This window comes from Loxodonta africana, chromosome 4 (genome assembly GCF_030014295.1).
Source record: "Loxodonta africana isolate mLoxAfr1 chromosome 4, mLoxAfr1.hap2, whole genome shotgun sequence".
NCBI lineage: Eukaryota > Metazoa > Chordata > Mammalia > Proboscidea > Elephantidae > Loxodonta > Loxodonta africana.
Genome location: NC_087345.1, coordinates 26622884 through 26642872, shown reverse-complemented (window position 1 = coordinate 26642872; position 19989 = coordinate 26622884). Strand labels below are relative to the sequence as shown.

The 19989-nt window shown below is 41.8% G+C and overlaps 1 protein-coding gene across 1 annotated transcript in view; it reads right to left on the bottom strand.

The window, feature by feature from the left end:
* The window catches only part of LOC100666424 (putative tetratricopeptide repeat protein 41), an 81788-nt gene extending 62976 nt beyond the window's left edge, over positions 1–18812 (bottom strand). Inside the window, 5 exon segments of the mRNA XM_064283681.1 lie at positions 1373–1533; positions 9044–9267; positions 13228–13408; positions 17334–18058; positions 18060–18812. Of these exon segments, the coding sequence (XP_064139751.1) occupies positions 1373–1533; positions 9044–9267; positions 13228–13408; positions 17334–18058; positions 18060–18103 (1335 nt within the window). The 5' untranslated portion in view covers positions 18104–18812.
* Between the last annotated feature and the right edge of the window lie 1177 nt (positions 18813–19989).

Below are 19989 nucleotides of genomic sequence, written 5' to 3'. Positions count from 1 at the left end.
CATTATGTATAAAAACCAAACCCATTGCCATCGAGTCAATTCTGACTCATAGTGACCCTATAGGACAGCGTAGAACTGCCCCAGAGGATTTCCAAGGAGCACCTGGTAGATTTGAACCGCCAACCCTTATGGTTAGTAGCCAAATCCTTAACCACTGAGCCAACAGGTGTCCACATTATGTATAATGTAATGAAATATTGCCCAGTCCTGCACCAGTATATAAACCAGTATAAAAAAAAAGGCTATACACCAAGATATTTAACAGTGGTGAAACTACAAGTGATATTTAATTTTTTACTTTCTTCTTTTTATTTATTATATTTTCTATAAAGAACATATACTACTTACATAATTTATTAATTACATATACTTTAAGTTTCAGAGAAAATGCTTCACAAAGTAATGAATGAATCTAAGAAGCAGAAGAGATTCCTTAGTCCAGTATCATTTTAAACAGGAGAAACTAAGGATGGCGAGCAGTGAAGGGGAGTGGCATGTGTAAAATCAGTGTGGATGAGGCAGACAAAACTATAAAACATAAAGAACTTAGTAAGTGCCCAATAAATACCTGCTCAAAAAACAAAAGAGGGGAGCAGAACTGTGTAGGGGTAAAGGCCACAATTTCTAGAACCAACCTGCCTATATTCGAATCCCAAATCTACCACTAACTTTGACCTTAGACAAGTCACCTAACACCTCTGGGATCAGACCTCTCTGTGTAGATAGGGATGATAACCACAGTCTCTCCCTCATAGGGCTGTTGTTGTTGTTGTTGGGTGCCATTGAGTCAATTCCGAATCATAGTGACCCCATGTGGCAGAGTAGGTCTACCCCATAGGGTTTCCTAGGTGGTAATCTTTACAGGTGCAGATCACTAGGGCTTTCTCCTGGCCACTGGGTGGGTTAAAACTGCTAACCTTTCGGTTAGCAGCCAAGCACTTATCTGTTGCATCACCAGGGCTCCTTACAGGTTGTTATGAGGATTAAATGAATTAATATTTTTAAAGTTTCTATAATGCCTGGCCCTCAAACAAACAAACAAACAAAAAAAACCCAAACCCATTGCCGTCAAGTCAATTTCGACTCATAACAGCCCTACAGTAACAGAGTAGAACTGCCCCCATAGGGTTTCCAAGGAGAGCGTCAGGTGGATTCAAATTGCCAACGTTTTGATTAGCAGCCAAAGCTCTTAACCACTACACCATCAGGGTTTGCACCTGGCCCATACTAAGTGGTATATAAATATTTGTTCAATAAAACATAAAGCAGTAACTATAAGCAATGTTGGCTAAAACCAGAGATATGCAGTGCAATGGAAAATGTTATGTACATCCTACATTATGAGATTTTCTTTTCACAAAAAAGACATTACCTTCTGTCCTGAAATCCCATAAATGCCAATCAATTCTTCGATTCCATCTAGTACAAGTATACATGGCTTTGAGCTGATGCAAGCAATGAATACTTCTACAAGAAGCGAAAAGACCAAGATATTCGGGTCTTCGTTAAGAACATCAGTTTCGAGCTGAGTACCTACAGCATAGAAATTAGTTCAGATTTGGTGAAAGTTTCCATCATGACTAAAATACATTAATGAGCTGGGGTTGGGAACAACGAGCACAACACGCAGCAGCCCAGCCGAAGATGCATATGTGTGTGATCTCTTGTTGTTAGGTACTGTCGAGTCGGTTCCAGCTCACAGCAAGCCTTCATAAAACAGAACGAAACACTGCCTGGTCCTGCACCATCCTCACAATTGTTGCTATGTTTGAGTCCATGGTTGCAGCCACTGTGTCAATCGATCTCGCCGAGGGTCTCCCTCTTTTTCGCTGACCCTCTACTTTACCAAGCATGATGTCCTTCTTCAGGGACTAGTCCCTCCCGATAATATGTCCAAAATACATGAGATGAAGTCTCATCATCCTCCCTTCTAAGGAACTCCTTAGAAGAGATGATGTGTGTGATTAGCACCCTCAAAACCTTCAACCCAGAAAGAGGTAATGATATTTACCACCTGGTGCCTCCAATACATTTTCAGGGTTTTATATGAGATATATTTATGTAATCCAAAAAACTACTCTCGTTTTCCAAACTGCAAAAATAGATCATGTTACAAATAGCTGCATGGGAAGAAAGAAAAGTCAGACCATGTGATTTGTGAAGTTTCTGCACCTGTCTAGGGGTGGCAGCCACTGCCCCAAGTTCTTCCTTCCAGCAGTACACCCATACAGCATTTCCCACCCACTGCCTAGTGTCTTTGGTACTGGCTCATCTTAAACCTAATACAGCCAATTCTAAATTTCTCCGCCCACAGTATTGGACCCCAGACCTTGGATTCTGGAAATTACCAGAGAAAATTAAGTTATGAGCCAGCAAATGGCAGAGGAAGTAATTTGAGAGGACCAACTTTTAGACTGTAATTAAGCGACCTAGTAGCAAAACCAAAAAACCAAACCCATTGCCATTGCCATTGCAACCCTATAAGACAGAGTAGAACTGTCCCATAGAGTTTCCAAGGAGTGGCTGGTAGATTCAAACTGCAGACCTTTTGGTCAGCAACCAAGCCCTTAACCACTGCGCCATCAGAGCTCCAACCTAGTAGCAGCAATCCAAAATTATAATTAACTAGCAAATAGTCTAAAAGCATTTTACTGCATATAACTTCTCTCTTGCTTTATTTTTTTCGAAAGAAATATTTTCCACAGAAATTTAGGCATATTAGGATCTAGGAAATCAAATTATGCACAGATGTTTTAGTGGATTAAGTCTCCAATGCATTAAGACTCTATTAGAGTCATTGAGAGTTATTACGTTTAACAAATATTTATTAGCTGCTTATTATGTACAAGGTTCTGTGCTGGCTGAGAAGAGACACAATAATCCATAATATCAAGCCAAGATGCTAAGAGAAGTGGGAATGTGTCCTGTACACAAATAACCATCATACCACATTTCAAGGTAGAATGTGGGTTTGAAGGCTACTGAGTTTGATGTGAAACCACCACAATGAAGAACAGCTTTGTGTAGAAGACATTTGAGATGAGCTTTGGAGAACACACAGACATGAGATGAAGTCCATATCAAGCAAGGCAAAGCACAGGTAAAGGCTTGGAAGCAGGAAAGTGTAGTGAACATTGGAAAAGTAGGAAGTTGGTTAGAGCAGTAGTTATCCACAGGGGTGGGTCTAGACACCCTACAACATGGGACTGTCACACCCAAGGAAGATCTGTCCCTGGGTCTACCCAACTTTCAAATGTTCTGTTATACAGTCATATAAAGGAAAAGTCTTCATAATTAAACCAACTCCATTCTACATTCCACATGGAAATGCAAAGTAATTTTTGCACAGTTTTAACTTTCTAGGAATTTTCTAGGACTGCAGCTACCATGTAAATTGATGGAAGATTATCCATTGTTTTGTCTGAAACCATACCAAGATTTGTCCAACATTTCAGACAACCACAACTCTGATAGCAATACTGCTAGTGATGTTTGAGTCTCTAATGCAAGACACCCATCAGTCTACACTTAAACCTACTGCCCTTCTGGTGATTTTCCAGGTAGAGGTTGGTACCTGCTTACTCCATTATATCTTCTACTGGAAGCATGTCTGAGCACTGACATGTTAAAATATGTATTGTTTGATAATCAGCTGCCTTCTCTATATTATCTTTTATATTAGAGGATTGTATTGATTTTTAAATCAGAAAATGACCATAAAATCAGTAAGACTTGATAATTACATATGAATGTTGTGGGACATAAAGGAGGAGAAGGTCTCAAAAAAGACAGAGTTTGAGCTTGTATCATACAATGAAAGAGACTTCTCAAGAATGGAAGAAAAAGAATCAATCTTGATGCTTCATCCTTTGAGTTTTTAAAACTCTTAAAAATTATAGCCAATGCTGAGATCTCAAATAGTACATGGTAGGATTTTAGAGCAGAGGGGTTCTCAGAGATTGATCACCTAGTCTAGCCCAAGCCCCTCATTTTGTAGATAAGCAAACTGAGGTCTAGAGAGGTGAGGGGAGGTGATCATCAGGAGCTTCCAAAACATTTATTTTTCTAATAGTTTTTCTTCAGACAAGAACATCAAGTAATAATTTAAAGAATAATCCATTTGACTTTTCAAGCTGTGTATGGTTACTATTTCTTGGTGCGTGTGGTTCGCTACCAGTCATACAAAGGAACCCACAGAGCTGAGGACTGCTATATCTTTCATAAAGCTGGGGTAGAGGTTAAGTGATAAAACAAATACGAATGAACCTCAAAAAAATACACTCCAGCTGACAATCATAAAGCATAACATCACTAGTAGTAATCACCAAAAATCTATCGCCACTTCTGGACAAAAAGAAAAAAAAACTCTAGGATGATGTTTACAGATTAATATCTTTACATATGAAGCAAAGTATATGTCCAGTGTTTTTAAAGTCACATTTTGAGTGATTATAATTATTTTTCCTCAAAATGATGTTGAAGAGGATGTCAATATTACCAGTATTGGAAAATGATCTTAAACATTTCTCTGAATTCTTGCAGGACCAAACTGGCTCTACTAAATGGCAATAGCCTGCTGCTTAATTTAAATTATAACATCTCAAGTTGTTTAAAGAACCAGTCAGGATAGGTAGATTTATGGGGAGAAAAAAAAAAATCGATCAATACAATTCTATGACAAAATGACTTAGTAATTGACTAATTTTTTCACTTTTTAGCAGTGCTTTATTATTCAAAACAGATATATCAAGAACCTTTTATGTGCCAGGCTCTGTGCCAGGCAGTGGGTATAACAATGAACAATAAGATAGGCATGGTTCCCTACACTCACAGGACTTACAGAGACAGACAAACAATAAAACGCAAAATGACAGGAGCATGTGTAAGTCATCCAAGGGGCCAAGGAAGGCAAGCTCACAGTGTTTGGAGGGGGCACCCATGTAAACTAAAATACAGTGGCATTGGTGCTACTCTTGGTGCCTGGTCAAAGTTAAGGAGCAAGGCGCCCACTAACCCTTTCACAGAGGAGGTGACCTTTCACCTGCATCTTGGAAGATGAGTAGGATGTCATTGATTTAAGAAAAGGGAGCCACATGCATCTGTCAGTTTGGCATGCTGTGGTAGCCTGGGTGTTGTCATGGTGCTGGAAGCTATACCACCAGTATTTCAAATACCAGCAGAATCACCCGTGGTGAACAGGTTTCACCAGAGCTTCTAGACCAGGACTGACTAGGAAGAAAGGCCCGGTGATCTACTTCCAAAAATTAGCCAATGAAAAACTTACAAATCACAACAGAATATTGTCGTATATAGTGCTGGAGAATGAGCCCCCTAGGTTGAAAGGCACTCAAAACATACAGCGGCTACAACAATGGACTTGAGCGTATCAATCACTGTGAAGATGGCATAGGACCAGGCAACATTTCCTTCTGTTGTACATGGAGTAGCCATGAGTCGGAGCCAACTGGACTGCAGCTAACAACAACAAGAAACGGAAGAGGCAGTTCAGGAAAAGGGAGTTGAATGGGCAAGACATGGAAGGACAGAGTGACTGGTTTGCTCTCAGGAGGCCAAACCCATGGAGCAAAGGGGTGAGAGATGAGGCTGGAGAAGTCAGCAGGGCCCAGGGCACAAAGCTTAGAAAGCTCTGCCCAGGGTTTCTGCTAATATCTCCACCCATTCCACATCGCGGACCTGAGTGCAGACTCTGCTGATTGATATCTGTCTGATATTGGAGAAAACCCTGATGGAAATCATCCAAAAGAGTGACATTTTCCCTGTGTGGGCTCAAGGAGGCAAGACCGTGCAGTTGCGTTATGATGAATGACTTCATATGGCCTTTATCGCCATGGGCTTGTAACTCCCACCCAGGTGATTGGGCAGGGCTCTGCAAATAAGATAATTGTGGCCCACCAAGGGGATTGGTCAGTTTTGCCTTAAAAGAGAGCCAGTCCCAGAGCAGAAAGAAGAGCCCACCACCACAAGGGAAGAAGAGACCAGTAGGAGAGACTGGCAGGAGAGACCAGCAGGAAACGGCGCAGTGGGCTTCCAGGCCCGTGGAGCAAGAAAGCTTAGAGCCTTTGGGCAGAGACTGATGGCCAGGGAGTAAGCCTATGCCTGACCCACGAATTTGGGACTTCCCAGCCTCCACAACTGCGTGAGCCATTTCCTTTACTGAGTTTGTGAGTTCTGTGAGACATTGAAGTGAATTGGGGAATCCAAAGATGGGAGGGAGAGTATTGAGGGCAGAGGGAGTAGTTGATGTTAGAGATGATTGAGTGGTACGGCAGCTTGGAAAAGCTGGACATTTGGGACATCTTTAACCTCTGCCTCATGGGAACCAGCTTTGTGTTCATCCTTATAAAAGAAATTATTCGTTTACCAGTGATGAGGACCAGGGACCACTGTGTGGCTGTGACTCAACCATTCTGAGCCTTGGTCCCGTTCTCTGGATGAGGATGCTTTAAATGGATTGGTGACAGCATTAAATGAGCTGCCGATAAAGCCCTCAGCACAGTGCCTGGTACTTGGAGAACCTTCAGTAAGTGGAATTCATTGTTAGTCAGGGCAGGCACCAGGTAATTGGAGAAAGAGGGCAGGGAAACACGTAAACAAGACAGCCAGAGGCTCTATCTGCCATTCTGAGGAGCGCGGAAAGGGGCACCAGCTGCTGGCGAGGCAACCAAGGGGTGTGCAAGTTGGGAGAGCCGGCTACAGGCATTTCTCATCCACAAGATCCCTTTATCCCAGCGAGCAGGGGTTGAGGGCAGAGGAGTAGAGATGGAAGCTTCACACAGGGGGTGTTTTGGCACCCCGCTAGGGAGGGCCCCCAGCTCCCAGCCCACTCAGGGCTACAGCTGCAGACAGCCGAGGCAGGCAACAGGAAAGCAGTTCTCTACAAAGAAGTGGAATCTGCTTCAAGCGCTGGACCTCTCTGGCCCAGCCGTGTGCTCAGCAGCAGCCCCTCCTCCTCCGCCCACAGCCACCTCACCCCAGGTGCAACCTGAGCTTCCAGGCAAAGGCAGCCATGCTAAGTGATCCTGGTGCTGGCTTTCTATGCCAACCCTCTGCCTCCACCTCCTCCTCAGACTGCCAGGGCAGCAAATTCTCTTGAGTTGCAGTCCCTCCCCTCCTTAATGAAGAGAAGTAGCTTGAAGTCCCTGGGTAGTGCAAATGGTTAACGAGCTTGACCCTAGCCCTCAGCCTCCTGCCATTCACCAGGAAGGACGTCCTTTCAGGGACAGAAGCTGTCACCTGGCTGCATATTCGTAGGCGGTTCATGAATTTATTCCACTGTTGTCAGACTCAAAATCTGTTTGTTTGAAAGATAGCAGCTGTTTTTATTAGGAGCTCTCAGCACCTAAAAGCACACTCATTAAAATAATGATTCACTTTGGGAATAAAATTGTAATTGGATGGGTACGATTGAGCTCACATCGTCAGCCTGGTCAGACTGAGCACCCTTGGGATGTGTCTGAGTAGAATTCATCACCGTTTATACAGTTACTTGCACCTTCTTCTACTGATTTTTATTTTAACTAGATAATGCAACTGAAGCAATGCCCATGGAAGCAGCAGTCAGGAGATCAAACAAAGTATTGCATTGGAAAAATCTTCTGCAAAAACCTTTTTAAAGTGCTAAAAAACAAAGATGGTCACTTTCAGGACTAAGGTGTGCCTAACCCAAGCCGTGGTGTTTTCAATCACCTCATATGCATGTGAAAGCTAGACAACGAAAAAGGAAGACAGAGGAATTGATGCCTTTGTATTACGGTGTTGGCGAAGAATATTGAGTATGCCACAGGCTGCCAGAAGAATGAACAAGTCTGTCTTGGAAGGAATAAAGCCAGAGTGACCCTTGGAAGCAAGGATGGTGAGGCTTTGTCTCACGTACTTTGGACATGTTACCAGAAGGGACCAGTCCCTGGAGAAGAACATCATCCTCGGTAAAGTAGAGGGCCAGAGAAAAAGAGGAAGGCCCTCGACAAGATGGATTGACACAGTGGTTGCAACAGCGGGCTCAAGCATAGCAACGATCGTGAGGATGGTGCAGGACTAGGCAGTGTCTCATTCTGTTGTACGTAGGGTTGCTATGAGTCGGAACCGACTCGACAGCACCTAACAACAACAACAATGCAACTGAGATAATGCAACAATAGAGAACTCAACCCACATATGTTCACCCACATTTACTCACAGACACCCATAACACTCACAGAAAAAAGTCCAATATCCTTCAAATAAATATCCACCAAAACTCACCCTGGGGCACCCACACGTATTCACTCAGTACACAGAGGCACACACAGGTGTATACCCCCAATGAGAAGTGATGAATTCCCAAAAGCAGGCTCTCACAGTCAGAAACATACAAACATGTAAATACATAGAGGAAAAAAAAAAAAAAAACACTGCCATCTTGTTGATTCTGCTTATAGCAACCCTATAGGACAGAGTAGAACTGCCCCATGTGGCTTCCAAGGAGCAGCTGGTGGATTTGAACTTCAGACCTTTTGGTTAGCAGTTGAGCTCAAAATACACAATAGGTACCTAATAATAATAATAGCTAACACTTATCAGTGCTACGACTCGATGGCAGTGGGTCCTATATGCTAAAAATTTATACTCCACATTTCATACTGTGGGGTTAGCTTCCTATCCCCGCTGGATTCCCAGTGTAGCCATATGACTGGTTCTTTCCAACAGAAATGGAGCAGAAATGAGATGTATCATTTCTGGGTCGAGACTTTTAAGGAACAGGTGTGCCATTTTCACTGGTTTTCTGATTCCTCTAGACAAAATCAGAGGACTGTGAGGCCCTTAGTGGATGACACGTGCTGAAGATGGAAAAAGCCTGTGCCCCTACATGACCACATGGAAGAAAGCCATTTGTCTTTCTAACCAGGAACCCCATACAGACTATTACATGAGTGAGGCTTGGATTAGAAGAAGAGGAAAATACTCACGTGAGCCGAAGGGAGAACCACTAATTTCTAACTCACCAAAAATTTTCTGAATGAATTTGAAAGTTTGATGCTATTACCGTAGCTTTTGTACTGTAACTCTGTGATGAAGTAATGGATCACAGACATGATGTCACTGCTGTCACAGCTGCTCCCCACAAAATGAGGGATCAGCAATATGCTTGGGTGTTTCTTTTTGAAATAATTCACCCAGTTGGCAATCAGAGTGGACTTCCCACAGCCACGTTCTCCAGACAAGAGCAAAATAGACTTGTAAGTGGGAAGAGGATTTATTCTGAAAAATAAGAGTAAAATGGAGTAAAAATTAAATAAATAAAGGGGTAAAATACTTAGACAAGAAGGGAGGGAGGGAAGGAAGGAGAAGGAGAAAAAGGGAAGTTTTTCCTACGCATATTTGGCCTCTAAGAGATAGGAGGTTCTAGTCCCAACTTTGATCTCAAGTGAATCGAAATAAATCATTCACCCTGGGCTTTTGCTTTGCCCTGTGTAAAACTAGGAGAGTCGAGAGAAGTAACTTCTGAAGGTCCTTCCAGCTCCACAGATCCCCGGGTTGTTCAGTATGAACCAGGGGTCACGTCAGGGGCCCAACCTGCCCAAAGGCCCAGGAAGAGAGACTCTCCATATCAGTCCACTGTCCTTATATCTGTCTCCCTCGGCTCTTGCTTGGGTTACCAACACCACCACCAGGCTGGTCTGTGATGTAATGTCACACTGAGAGGGAATAAAAAATTGAAGCGCCCACACACCAAGAATTCCCATCAATCCTGAGGATGACAAAGTTGGAAATTCAACTAAATTACCGTAATTGTTAGTGACTCACTGAGAACTCTACCACGCTGTTCTAGCTTGTAGTACTGCAGAAATGTGATTTTTTAAAAACTGGCATGAACATAATATAGCTTGTCCCATCGCTTTACTTTTTGGTAAAAGCTTCTGGGTATGCCAAGGATTCCCAGGTCCATGCATATCTCTTCATACAGATTCTAGCCCTGTGCCTTACGCAGTTTTCATTAGATAAATATGTATCTATTGGTTTTTCATTGATGTGAGCTCCATGAGGGAGTTATTGGGCTTTTCTGATTCACTACGAAACCCTGGTGGTGTAGTGGTTAAGTTGCTACAGCTGCTACCCAAAAGGCTAGCAGTTCAAATCCACCAGGTGCTCCTTGGAAACCCTATGGGGCAGTTCTACTCTGTCCTATAAGGTCACTATAAGTCGGAATTGACTCAATGGCAATGGGTTTGGTTTTTGGTTTTATTGGACATTCAGTGGCCAGCGCAGTGCCTGATCATAAGTTGCTGAGTGAGTGAACAAAGTAAATAAACCTGATACTCAGGTTTGGCAAAGCAAGAGAATCAGTCCAAAAACCCATTAAAATCGAAAACCTAAAGCAGGGTCATTAAATAGATTTGCATCCTAAGAATTCCATCTCCTTTAGTATAAATTAGGAATCACTGTTTTATTGCTTTAATTATTTCATCATCAAATTTGAATGGTAGTTAGTGGTTACAGAGTTTGCGGCGATGAAAAAGTTTTGGGCCTAGATAGTGGTAATGGTTGCACGACACTGTAAATGTAATTAAGGCTACTGATTTGTGCGTTTGAAAATGGTGCTTTGTACTTTTTCATTTTCCATTTATTCTTGGGAAGAAACCATTAAGATTGAAGCATTTTATTTTAAAAAAGCGTATATATTATTAAAAAAAAAAAAAAGATGGCGACCCTCAACGAGATGGATTGATACAGTGGCTACAACAATGGGCTCAAGCACAGCAACAACTGTGAGGATGGCGCAGGACCAGGCAGCTTTTCATTCTGTTGTACATGGGGTCCCTATCAGTCAGAAATGACGGCACCTAACAATATATATACGTATATGTATCTCCACAATTTAAAAAAATTGTATGTTAGGATCTGATTTTACATCCTGCTTCCATCTTTGCCCTCCTTTAGTCTATTCTCAACCAAGCAGCTAGAACAAGCCTGTCAAAATATAAGTCATATCAGGTCGCTTCTCTGCTCAAAAGGAGTAAAAGCCCATGTCCTACACTGAGTGACCTGTGAGGCCAGACAAGATCTTAGACCTCCCCCACATGTGCTACATCTCCAGTCTCACCCCCCACCACTCTGACTTCTTTCCAGAGGCACTCCTCCAGCCCCAGGGACTTTGTGTTTGCTACTGCTTCTGTCTGGAAAGCTCTTCCGGGTCATATTTAAATAGCTTGCTCCCTCACTTACCTCTGGTAATTACCCAAATGCCACTTTCTTGATGAGGCCTTACCACAGTCTAAAGGAGGCCCTGTTCCCTTTAAGTGTTGCATCATGTCATCATGTTCCACAGCACTTAACGACATCTAACATACTACTTATTTAATACTTGTTGCCTGACTCCACAGTGTAACTAAGTTCCATGGAAGCAGAGATTTTTATCTTTGGTTCACTGCTGTATCTCTTGTGCATAGAACAGTTCTTGGCACTCAGCTGGTGAAACTGATGAAGGAGAAATACAAATATAAATACACCCACATAGTTAGGCTAAGGTCTTAATGATTTCTTCCCGAGAATAAATAGAAAATTAAAAATTTGCAAAGCAATCTGTGACTCCTTTCAAAATAAGGAAAAAAGAATGCTATTGTTCAATATGGTTGGCTATTAAGACACTGCTTTGAAACTTGAGAAGAACACTCCTTTTCTGTTGACTTATACACTGTATTCAGGAACTTACCGTACAAAGCATTGTTTCCAAATGGCAGAGCAAACAAGGCTCTGGATGTTTCCACACAGCTAACCTGTTGTTGTGTTACGTCAAGTCTGATTATAGGACAGGGTAGAACTGCCCCATAGCGTTTTCAAGGAGCAGCTGGTAGATTCGAACTGCTGACCTTTTGGTTAGCAGCCTGAGCTCCTAACCACTTTGCCACCAAACCTAAGAGGGCCTATTTAACTGTTGTGTTTTACTGGGGACAACAATTTGAGTCGTTCAATTGTAATAAAATTTATTGAAATTCTCACCACTCTAAAATACTTAAGTTTTTTTATAATTGAGATATCATTCACATACCATAAAATTCATCATCTTAAAGTACAAGTCAGTGGCTTTCACTGTATTCACAAGTTTGTACAAACATTGCCTCTATCTAATTCCAGAACATTTGCATCACCCCAAAAAGAAACCTCATACTGGTTAGGGGTCACTCCCATTTCCTCCTAACCCCAGCCCCTGGCAATCACTAATCTACTTTCTGTCTCCATGGATCTAAGGTTTTTAACATATGACTTATATGTTTCTCTTGTAGTCTTATCAACATTGATTGAACGCCATGTTGTACTAATCAAATAGTCTTCCTCTTGGAATGAGTTCCCAGACCACACGTGTTAGTGTCATTGAGTGGGCTAAAATGGTGGATGTGGAGACTGGTGCAGCAATGTGAAGGACAGCCCTGAACCATCCCAGCCATGGAGGGTTTATTTCAAACAACACAACTCTTACGAAACAAATGAGATCCATAATAAGAGCTGGAGGATGAGAATGAAAAAAATAAAAATGTCCCAAGAATCTCCCTCTTTCTAGGAATGAGATTGGGAGGGACACCACAGACAACACCAGCTTTCTTACTGTGGGTCTCAGCCTCTTAATGCCCATGTCACTGCCAAGGCTGGGAAAAATACGGGGCTTTATTGTAGAGGACAATGGATAAAACAGTTAAGGCATGCATACATGGAACAAGATAGTTCAATTCGGCACATACAAATAATGACATGGCCCATAGTAGGCATTCAGTAAATGCTGCCTGGATATCTGAATGTAGTTAATAATGAGCTAAAGATGTATGTGGAAGCCCTTTGTAAACTACAGAATACTGTACAGGTGTATTACTTATATTTCCTAACCTAATTTCTTCTCCTTAAAGTCATTCGGCCATTCTCAGGAATTGCTTATACCAACCTGGATCTAGGAGACCAAAGAAGGTAAGCTCCCTGCTCTTCAGGAGTTTATAAACTTCAGGAGGTTGGAAGAAAGTGTATAAAGTAGCCAGAAAACATTTGCAAATGCAGAATTATACCTGATGAGGAAATTTTAAAGCCAGGAATGGCTTTTTGGGAGCCTCTCTTACAGGAAGGGACCAGCACAGAATGGGGGAAGCGAGGGGAGACGTTCCAAATTTGGTGGATCACATTTACCAAAGTCAGGCTGTTTTGCCTGAGCTTCATGAAAAGGCTTGGGATTTCTTTACATCTTACCTCAGAACAGAGTTTAAACTGGAATCAGATGCTGCACTCTTAGGATCAAATTCCACATCTTTTAAGGCAAATCTTTCCAAGACTTCGAAGGCCCTAGTTGACTCTTTGGAAACAACAAACACCTGCTCGCACTTCTCAGTAAACTCTTCCTGATAGGAACGTTCAAAGTTGTGCTTGTAGTCTTTACAGTCAAAAAGATAAGTTTTAACATCTTAGATTTGCAGCTTCACGTTTTCAATTATACACAGTTATTATAAATGCCCAGGAAGGTATCTGCCCCTCTGTATCTATATTACCTTGTTGGCGCCATATTTCACAGCCCATTGTACGTTGGCGCCATATTTTACAACCCATTTCATATGTTAACGAAAGCAAACTACAGACAATTTAATCTTTCTAATGCAGTTCTGGGAACCCTGGTAGCATGGCGGTTAAGTGCTATGGCTGCTAGCCAAAAGGTCGGCAGTTCAAATCTGCCTGGCGCTCCTTGTAAACTCTATAGGCAGTTCTACTCTGTCCTATAGGGTCGCTATGAGTTGGAATTGACTTGACGTCAGTGGGTTTGGTTTTTAATCCAGTTGTATGCTGTCCTGTAGGGTTGCTGTGAGTCATAATCGACTCGATGGCAACAGGTTTGGTTTTAGGTTTAATGCTATTTGTGTGTGCCTACTTAGGAGTCCAATTTATTTCAAGATCTCAGAATGACTAGGGCAAAAATAAATAAATGGCCTTGGTACATACATTCTCTCATCTTTTCATAGCTAAGTATGAAGCCACCTACTTCAATTTTGCGGGGCATGTGTATGTGTCTATGCATGGCAGAAGCTGGAGGAATATGGCATATTTTTAGGATTAACATGCCCGAATATAGATGACAGCCATAGGTACAGTTGCACTTCTGCCGTAACACAAATCCCTTAAATTCTCTGTTAAAATAAGGGCAGGGCCAGTCAATTGGATGATCTCTGAGGTTCCTTCCAGTTTCAATTTGCTGTGATTATAAACTCATTACTTAATTACAGTCAAGGCGTTCTGGAAGGCCAAAGATGCCCTACTCGCTCTGAAGACATTCCTATTACCCAGGTTTGTTTTTGTACTTTTTTCTTGGGGGCCTGGGGATTATTACTAACAAATGCAGGAAAAGGAGAATCAAGTAGGTTAGCCTGGTAGGTTCCTATACCTTCATAGCCAAATGCATATATTCTTCCAGAACCCATTTGTTATTATTCATTCTTATTAACTGCTATTTACTCTGTGCCTAATACGTGCCAGGCCCTGTTTTTAGGTGCTTTGTATACATTATTACTCTTACGGTGGTTGGGAAACCCTGGTGGCATAGTGGTTAAGTGCTACAGCTGCTAACCAGAAGGTCAGTAGTTTGAATCCACCAGGTGCTCCTTGGAAACTCTATAGGGCAGTTCTACTATGTCCTGTAGGGTCACTATGAGTTGGAATCAACTCGACAGCAATGGGTTTGGTTTTTTTTTTTTTTTTTCCTCAAAGTGGTTAATGTTAAACCATTTTATTGAAGAAGAAACTAAGGTATACCAATATTAAGTAATTTGCTCAAAGTCACACAGCTAAGAAGTGAAAAATCTAGGATGTGAGACCATGTTTGTCAGATTCCAAAACTCCAACACCGGAGGTAGCTTTTGGCTGTCCAACATCCATTCACTCTACCCTAGCTTTAGTAGCCACCCTGGATTATCATTTGGGATCCACCCAGCCCCAACTCTCAATTGATGTTATTCCAGTGACTCCACCTCCAACTCCAGAAGTGCTCATGACCCAGGATTAGCCAATCAAAGCATCATATTTTCTTGATACCAGCAATTGGGTCAAGTACAAACATATGACCCAGATCAAGCCAAGCAGAGACAGAAAAACTCAATGCTAGAACTTGGAGCCATTTCTGCTGGACTTGAACTTGGAACTGCTACAGACATCATCCTTTCATGATGGAGGAGCCACGAACTGGGCCCGACATCAAGACAGCAGAACTAGGCTGAGAAACCGTTAGAGAACAGGAGCTGATAACACCATTTGAACCACTGGAACAGCCCTAATGAACTAGCCCTACTTCCGGGCTTTACAATTATATACGCTAGTAAATCCCTTTTCACGGAAGTCAGTTTGAGTCACTTGAAACCAAAAGAATTGTGACTGATACAATGGTCTGTTCCAGGGGTCCAACTGTTTTGGCTGGAGGCAGAGCTCTGTTTTGCCATCACAGGTGGATTTTTACCACCACCACCGAAAACTATATAAATGACTTTAGGTGGATCAACATTCTCCTATTTACCACAGACCCATCTGCTTCCCGGGAAAAGACAAGGCCTAGTCCCTGAAAGCATTTGAGAATGCACTTCCGGCCACCATTTTGCATTCCCACATTAATTGGGCCTTTATATCAGTAACTTATAATCATTTTGGGGTCATTAAACCTTTTGAAATTCTGACCAAAGACACGGGCCATCTTCCTACCCCCGAAAACATACATATGCATATAAAAATTCCATTTTCCATATACTTTTAGGGGCTTCACAGATTTCTCCTGATGTCTGTCTAAGGGAAGAATCTCTGCCATATTTTGATATTGTTCTTCCACTTTAATCTGTTACATGTCCACATGACCCTATTTTCAAAAAATATAAGTAAGCATTTCATTAGAGGCAGTATGATGTCAGGCAGTGCTTCCCAAACTTTAACGTGCATGTGAAACATCTGGTCACCTTGTTAAAATGCAAATTCTGATTCAGTAGACCTGGAATGGGGCATGAGATTCTGCATTTCTAGTAAGTTCTCGGGTGATACCAAGGTTTCTGGTCCAGGGATGATACTTTGAATAAGGGTGCAGGAGAACAATGGTGGATTTTGGAGTCTGAAGGACCTGAGTTCGAATCCTGGATAGGTATCTCCCTAGTTATGTAACACTGGGTAAGTCATTTAACTGCTATACAGCAGCTTTCATTGGCTTATCTTCAAAACAGGAATTCCACCACCCATCTGTCGGTTTGTCATACTGTGGTAGCTTGCACGTTGCTATGATCCTGAAAGCTATGTCACTTCTATTTCAAACACCAGCAGGGCCACTGGTGGACAGGTTTCAGCGGAGCTTCTAGACTAAGACAGACTAGGAAGAAAGGCCTGACGATTTACCTCTGAAAATTATCCAATGAACACCTTATGGATTGCAACAGAATATTGTCTAATATAATGCTGGAAGATGAGCCCTTTAGGATGGAAGGCACTATACAACAGCCACAACAATGGGCTCAAACATATCCATGATCATGAAGATGATACAGGACCAGACAATGTTTTGTTCTACTATACACAAAGTCACCGTTAGTCAGAGCCAACTAGATGGCAACTAACAAAAAAAACCCCAGGAATTATAGTACCTACCTTGCAGCTAAACTTTTAAGATTAAATGGGATAATATACACAAAGCATCAGGTAATTAACAAAGATTATTAATCTTCCCTTCCTTTCCCTTTAGATCAGGTTTCTCAACCTTGGCTCTACTGACATTTTGGGCTGGATAATTCTTTGTTGTGGGGGCTATTCTATGGATTACAAGATGTTTAGCAGAATCTCTGGCTTCTACCCACTAGATGTCAGTAGCACTCCCCCAAATTGTGACAACCAAAAATGTCTTCACACACGGCCAAATGTCCCACTGGGGGCAAAATCGGCCCTGGTTGAAAGTCAATGCTCTATAAAAAAGCTACATGTTAACTCTCCTAGGTCTTCTCTGAGCCCCTTAACTTCCTAAATAATTTTCCATGACTAATTTATTTGCTCTTATTTTCAGTTTCAAAAAATGAAGAAATATATGCTATCACATTATAGGGAGAGCAACTATGGTCACATAACAATGTGTGTATAAATCTTCGTATGAGAAACTACCTTGAACTGTAAACTTTCACTTAAAGAATAATTTTTTTTTTTTAATGGAGAAATATATGCCACAGGCATAGGGCAGTAATTTTAAAAGCATAAGGAATATTTTTAATTATTTTAAAATGCCTTTCACAAAGAGAGACAGACAAAACATTAACCTTATGTTAACAATAGATTTAGCTACCTCTATGTCTACTGACCTATATTTTCAATCATTATGGTGGAGGGGTAAAGCTTTTCTATGACAACCGACCAGTCCTTGAAAACCAGCTCACCCAACTCCTGGAGATCTCTGTAAAATCTGACAGGAAGCCCTTTGCTGATGATCTTGGCCTTCAGCTTGCCAATCCTTAATTTTTCCTCATCGTTCTTCAGAGAATATGAGGACAGCACCTCTTCCTTTTCCTCACCTAAAGTCTTCAGCAGCATAGTTCCAGTCCGAAAGTAAAAATACTGAAATTGCGACTCAGTTAAAAATGCTGCTTGGATGATCTCAAACTCCGTCAAGCTGCAGTTGGGATTCTCCAGGACCCAAGGATAACCGTTTTTTGCTGCAACATAGAGATTCTGCTCTAGTTTGGATAACGTTGACAAGTCTGTAGCTTTGGAGAACATGAAAGGTGAGTAGTGAGGGAGAAAGTCTCCGTATGTCTGACCCAGCATACAGATGAAAAAGGGGAGGCAGCTGTTCACATAGTCAAGACAGAGCTTTAGATGTTGTGAATAGAGACAGGAACGCTGTCTAAGGAGGTTGGAGGGAAAGGGTTCCTGGGGCTCCAATGCTGACCCCCTCAGGTCCACAGCTTTGAAATATGTGCCTCGTGAGTTGCAGAGCTCATTAAGCTGAGGAAAGATGTAGTTTGCCAAAAAGTCTCTCTCTTCTTGAAAATCACTCAGAGTTGAGCAGATGTAGGGCCGAATGGGTATATTGGGCATACCTTTTTCCATTCTTATTCTCCTTCTGGGTCATTTTCCTTTGCTCCAGAATGAAGTCATGCTTAAAGCAGAACAATTTTCATCCTGGAGCAGTCACCAACTGCCACTGCTTCTAAGTCTTCCTCCAAGTTATGTTTGCCGTGAACAGATCAAAATCTTCCTCCAAAATAGTTTCCTTCTTGATGACACTTGAATGTGAGAGAGGCCAACCTAGGGACAGATCAGAGTTGAAAATCAATCTAGCTTAAGTTAGAACTGGAAAAAAAAAAAAAACCCACACATACACTCGTTTTAGGATTAAAGGAAGTTCATGTCTTTTCTGTTCTCACCAAAGCCTTGGCTGAAGACTTAAGAGCCACAAGGTGAGTGGGCCCTGAACATGGTGCCTCTCCTCTTTTCCCCAGCCTCCCATACAACTTTCTCAGTGTTCCTCTGGCCAGCCCCTACTTCTTCCCTCTGTAAATTTCAAAACTATGCAAGAAGATATGCTGATAGTATAAGGAAGACAAGTCTAGCAAAGGAGCCTTATGTATCTAGGAGCAGAAAAAGTCAAAGAGGACCTATGAATGTGACCCAAAGCAGGAATGAAAAAACATGAATGAAGCCAAAGTTAGGACAGGAGAAACAAATTAAAGTATTAAAAGGCCCAGGACCAGGAATGCTGGTGGCAACTGAGAAAAAAGGAAGTCTGGATCCAAGAACCTGATGGACTTCTGTGATTTTATATCTTAAGTTGCAGGAGGCTCTTACAACATTCCATTCACCTATAAAACAAACAGAAAATCCTGTTGCCTTCAGGTGGATTCTAATTCATAGTGACCCAATACGACAGAGTAGAACTGCCCCATAAGGTGTCCAAGGAACAGGTAGTGGATTTGAACTGCTGACCTATTTGGTTAGCGGCCTAACTCTTAACCACTGCACCACCAGGGCTCTATACATGCTGGGAATTTGATTCCATTGAAGTAATGGAGAAATACAATCCCTTAATAGTGATGTAGATATGCTTGGAAGAGTTCAGGAAAAAAAAAATTTAAAACCCAAACTATCTAGTTTTATGAGCTTTTTCTTGAGGCAACTCATGTCCACACCAAATGGTTTATTGTCGTTGGAATCTTTGTTGTTTTCAGTTATGGAGAAGCATATCATGTTATAATGTGTAGGGACAATTTTTCATTGACCTAGATCAATATAATCGCCTGAAAAAATCATAATGTAGTACCTTTTTAAAAAAACGTTCACACTTTTGTATTTGTCACAATAATCCTATGATCCCAACCCACCAGTGCCATCCTATTATTACCTTACTTTACAAATGGATAAAAGAAAGTTCAGACAGGATGAGCAGCATGTTCAAAGACACTTAGCTAGTAAGTGGGGTGCCAGGATCTGAACACAGGCCAGCCTGACTCCAGAACACATACATTAAATGGCCTCCATATTATAGAGATAATCTATGGCCGTGAAGATATCATAAAAATCAATGGGCAAGGAATACTATTCAATAAGCTGCATTATAATAAATAAATGATAATCAGAAAAATTAAAAATTAATTCTCTGGGACCTTATACCACCAAGAAACAAGAGCCAGGAGTATGCATGTCCTTTAGACCCAGGATCCCTGCGCTGAGAAGCTCCTAGACCAGGGGAAGATTGGTGGCAAGGACCTTTCTCCAGAGCCAATAGAAAGAGAAAGCCTTCTCCTGGAGCTGGTGCCCTGAATTCAGCCCTCTAGCCTAAGAGAGAATAAACTTCGCTTTCTTGAAGCCATTCACTTGTGGTATTTCTGTTATAGCAAAACTAGATAACTAAGACAACATGTGACCAAAAGCCAATGGTATTGAAGGAAGAAGTTCAAGCTGCACTGAAGGCACTGGCAAAAAACAAGGCTCCGGGAATTGATGGAATACCAACCGAGA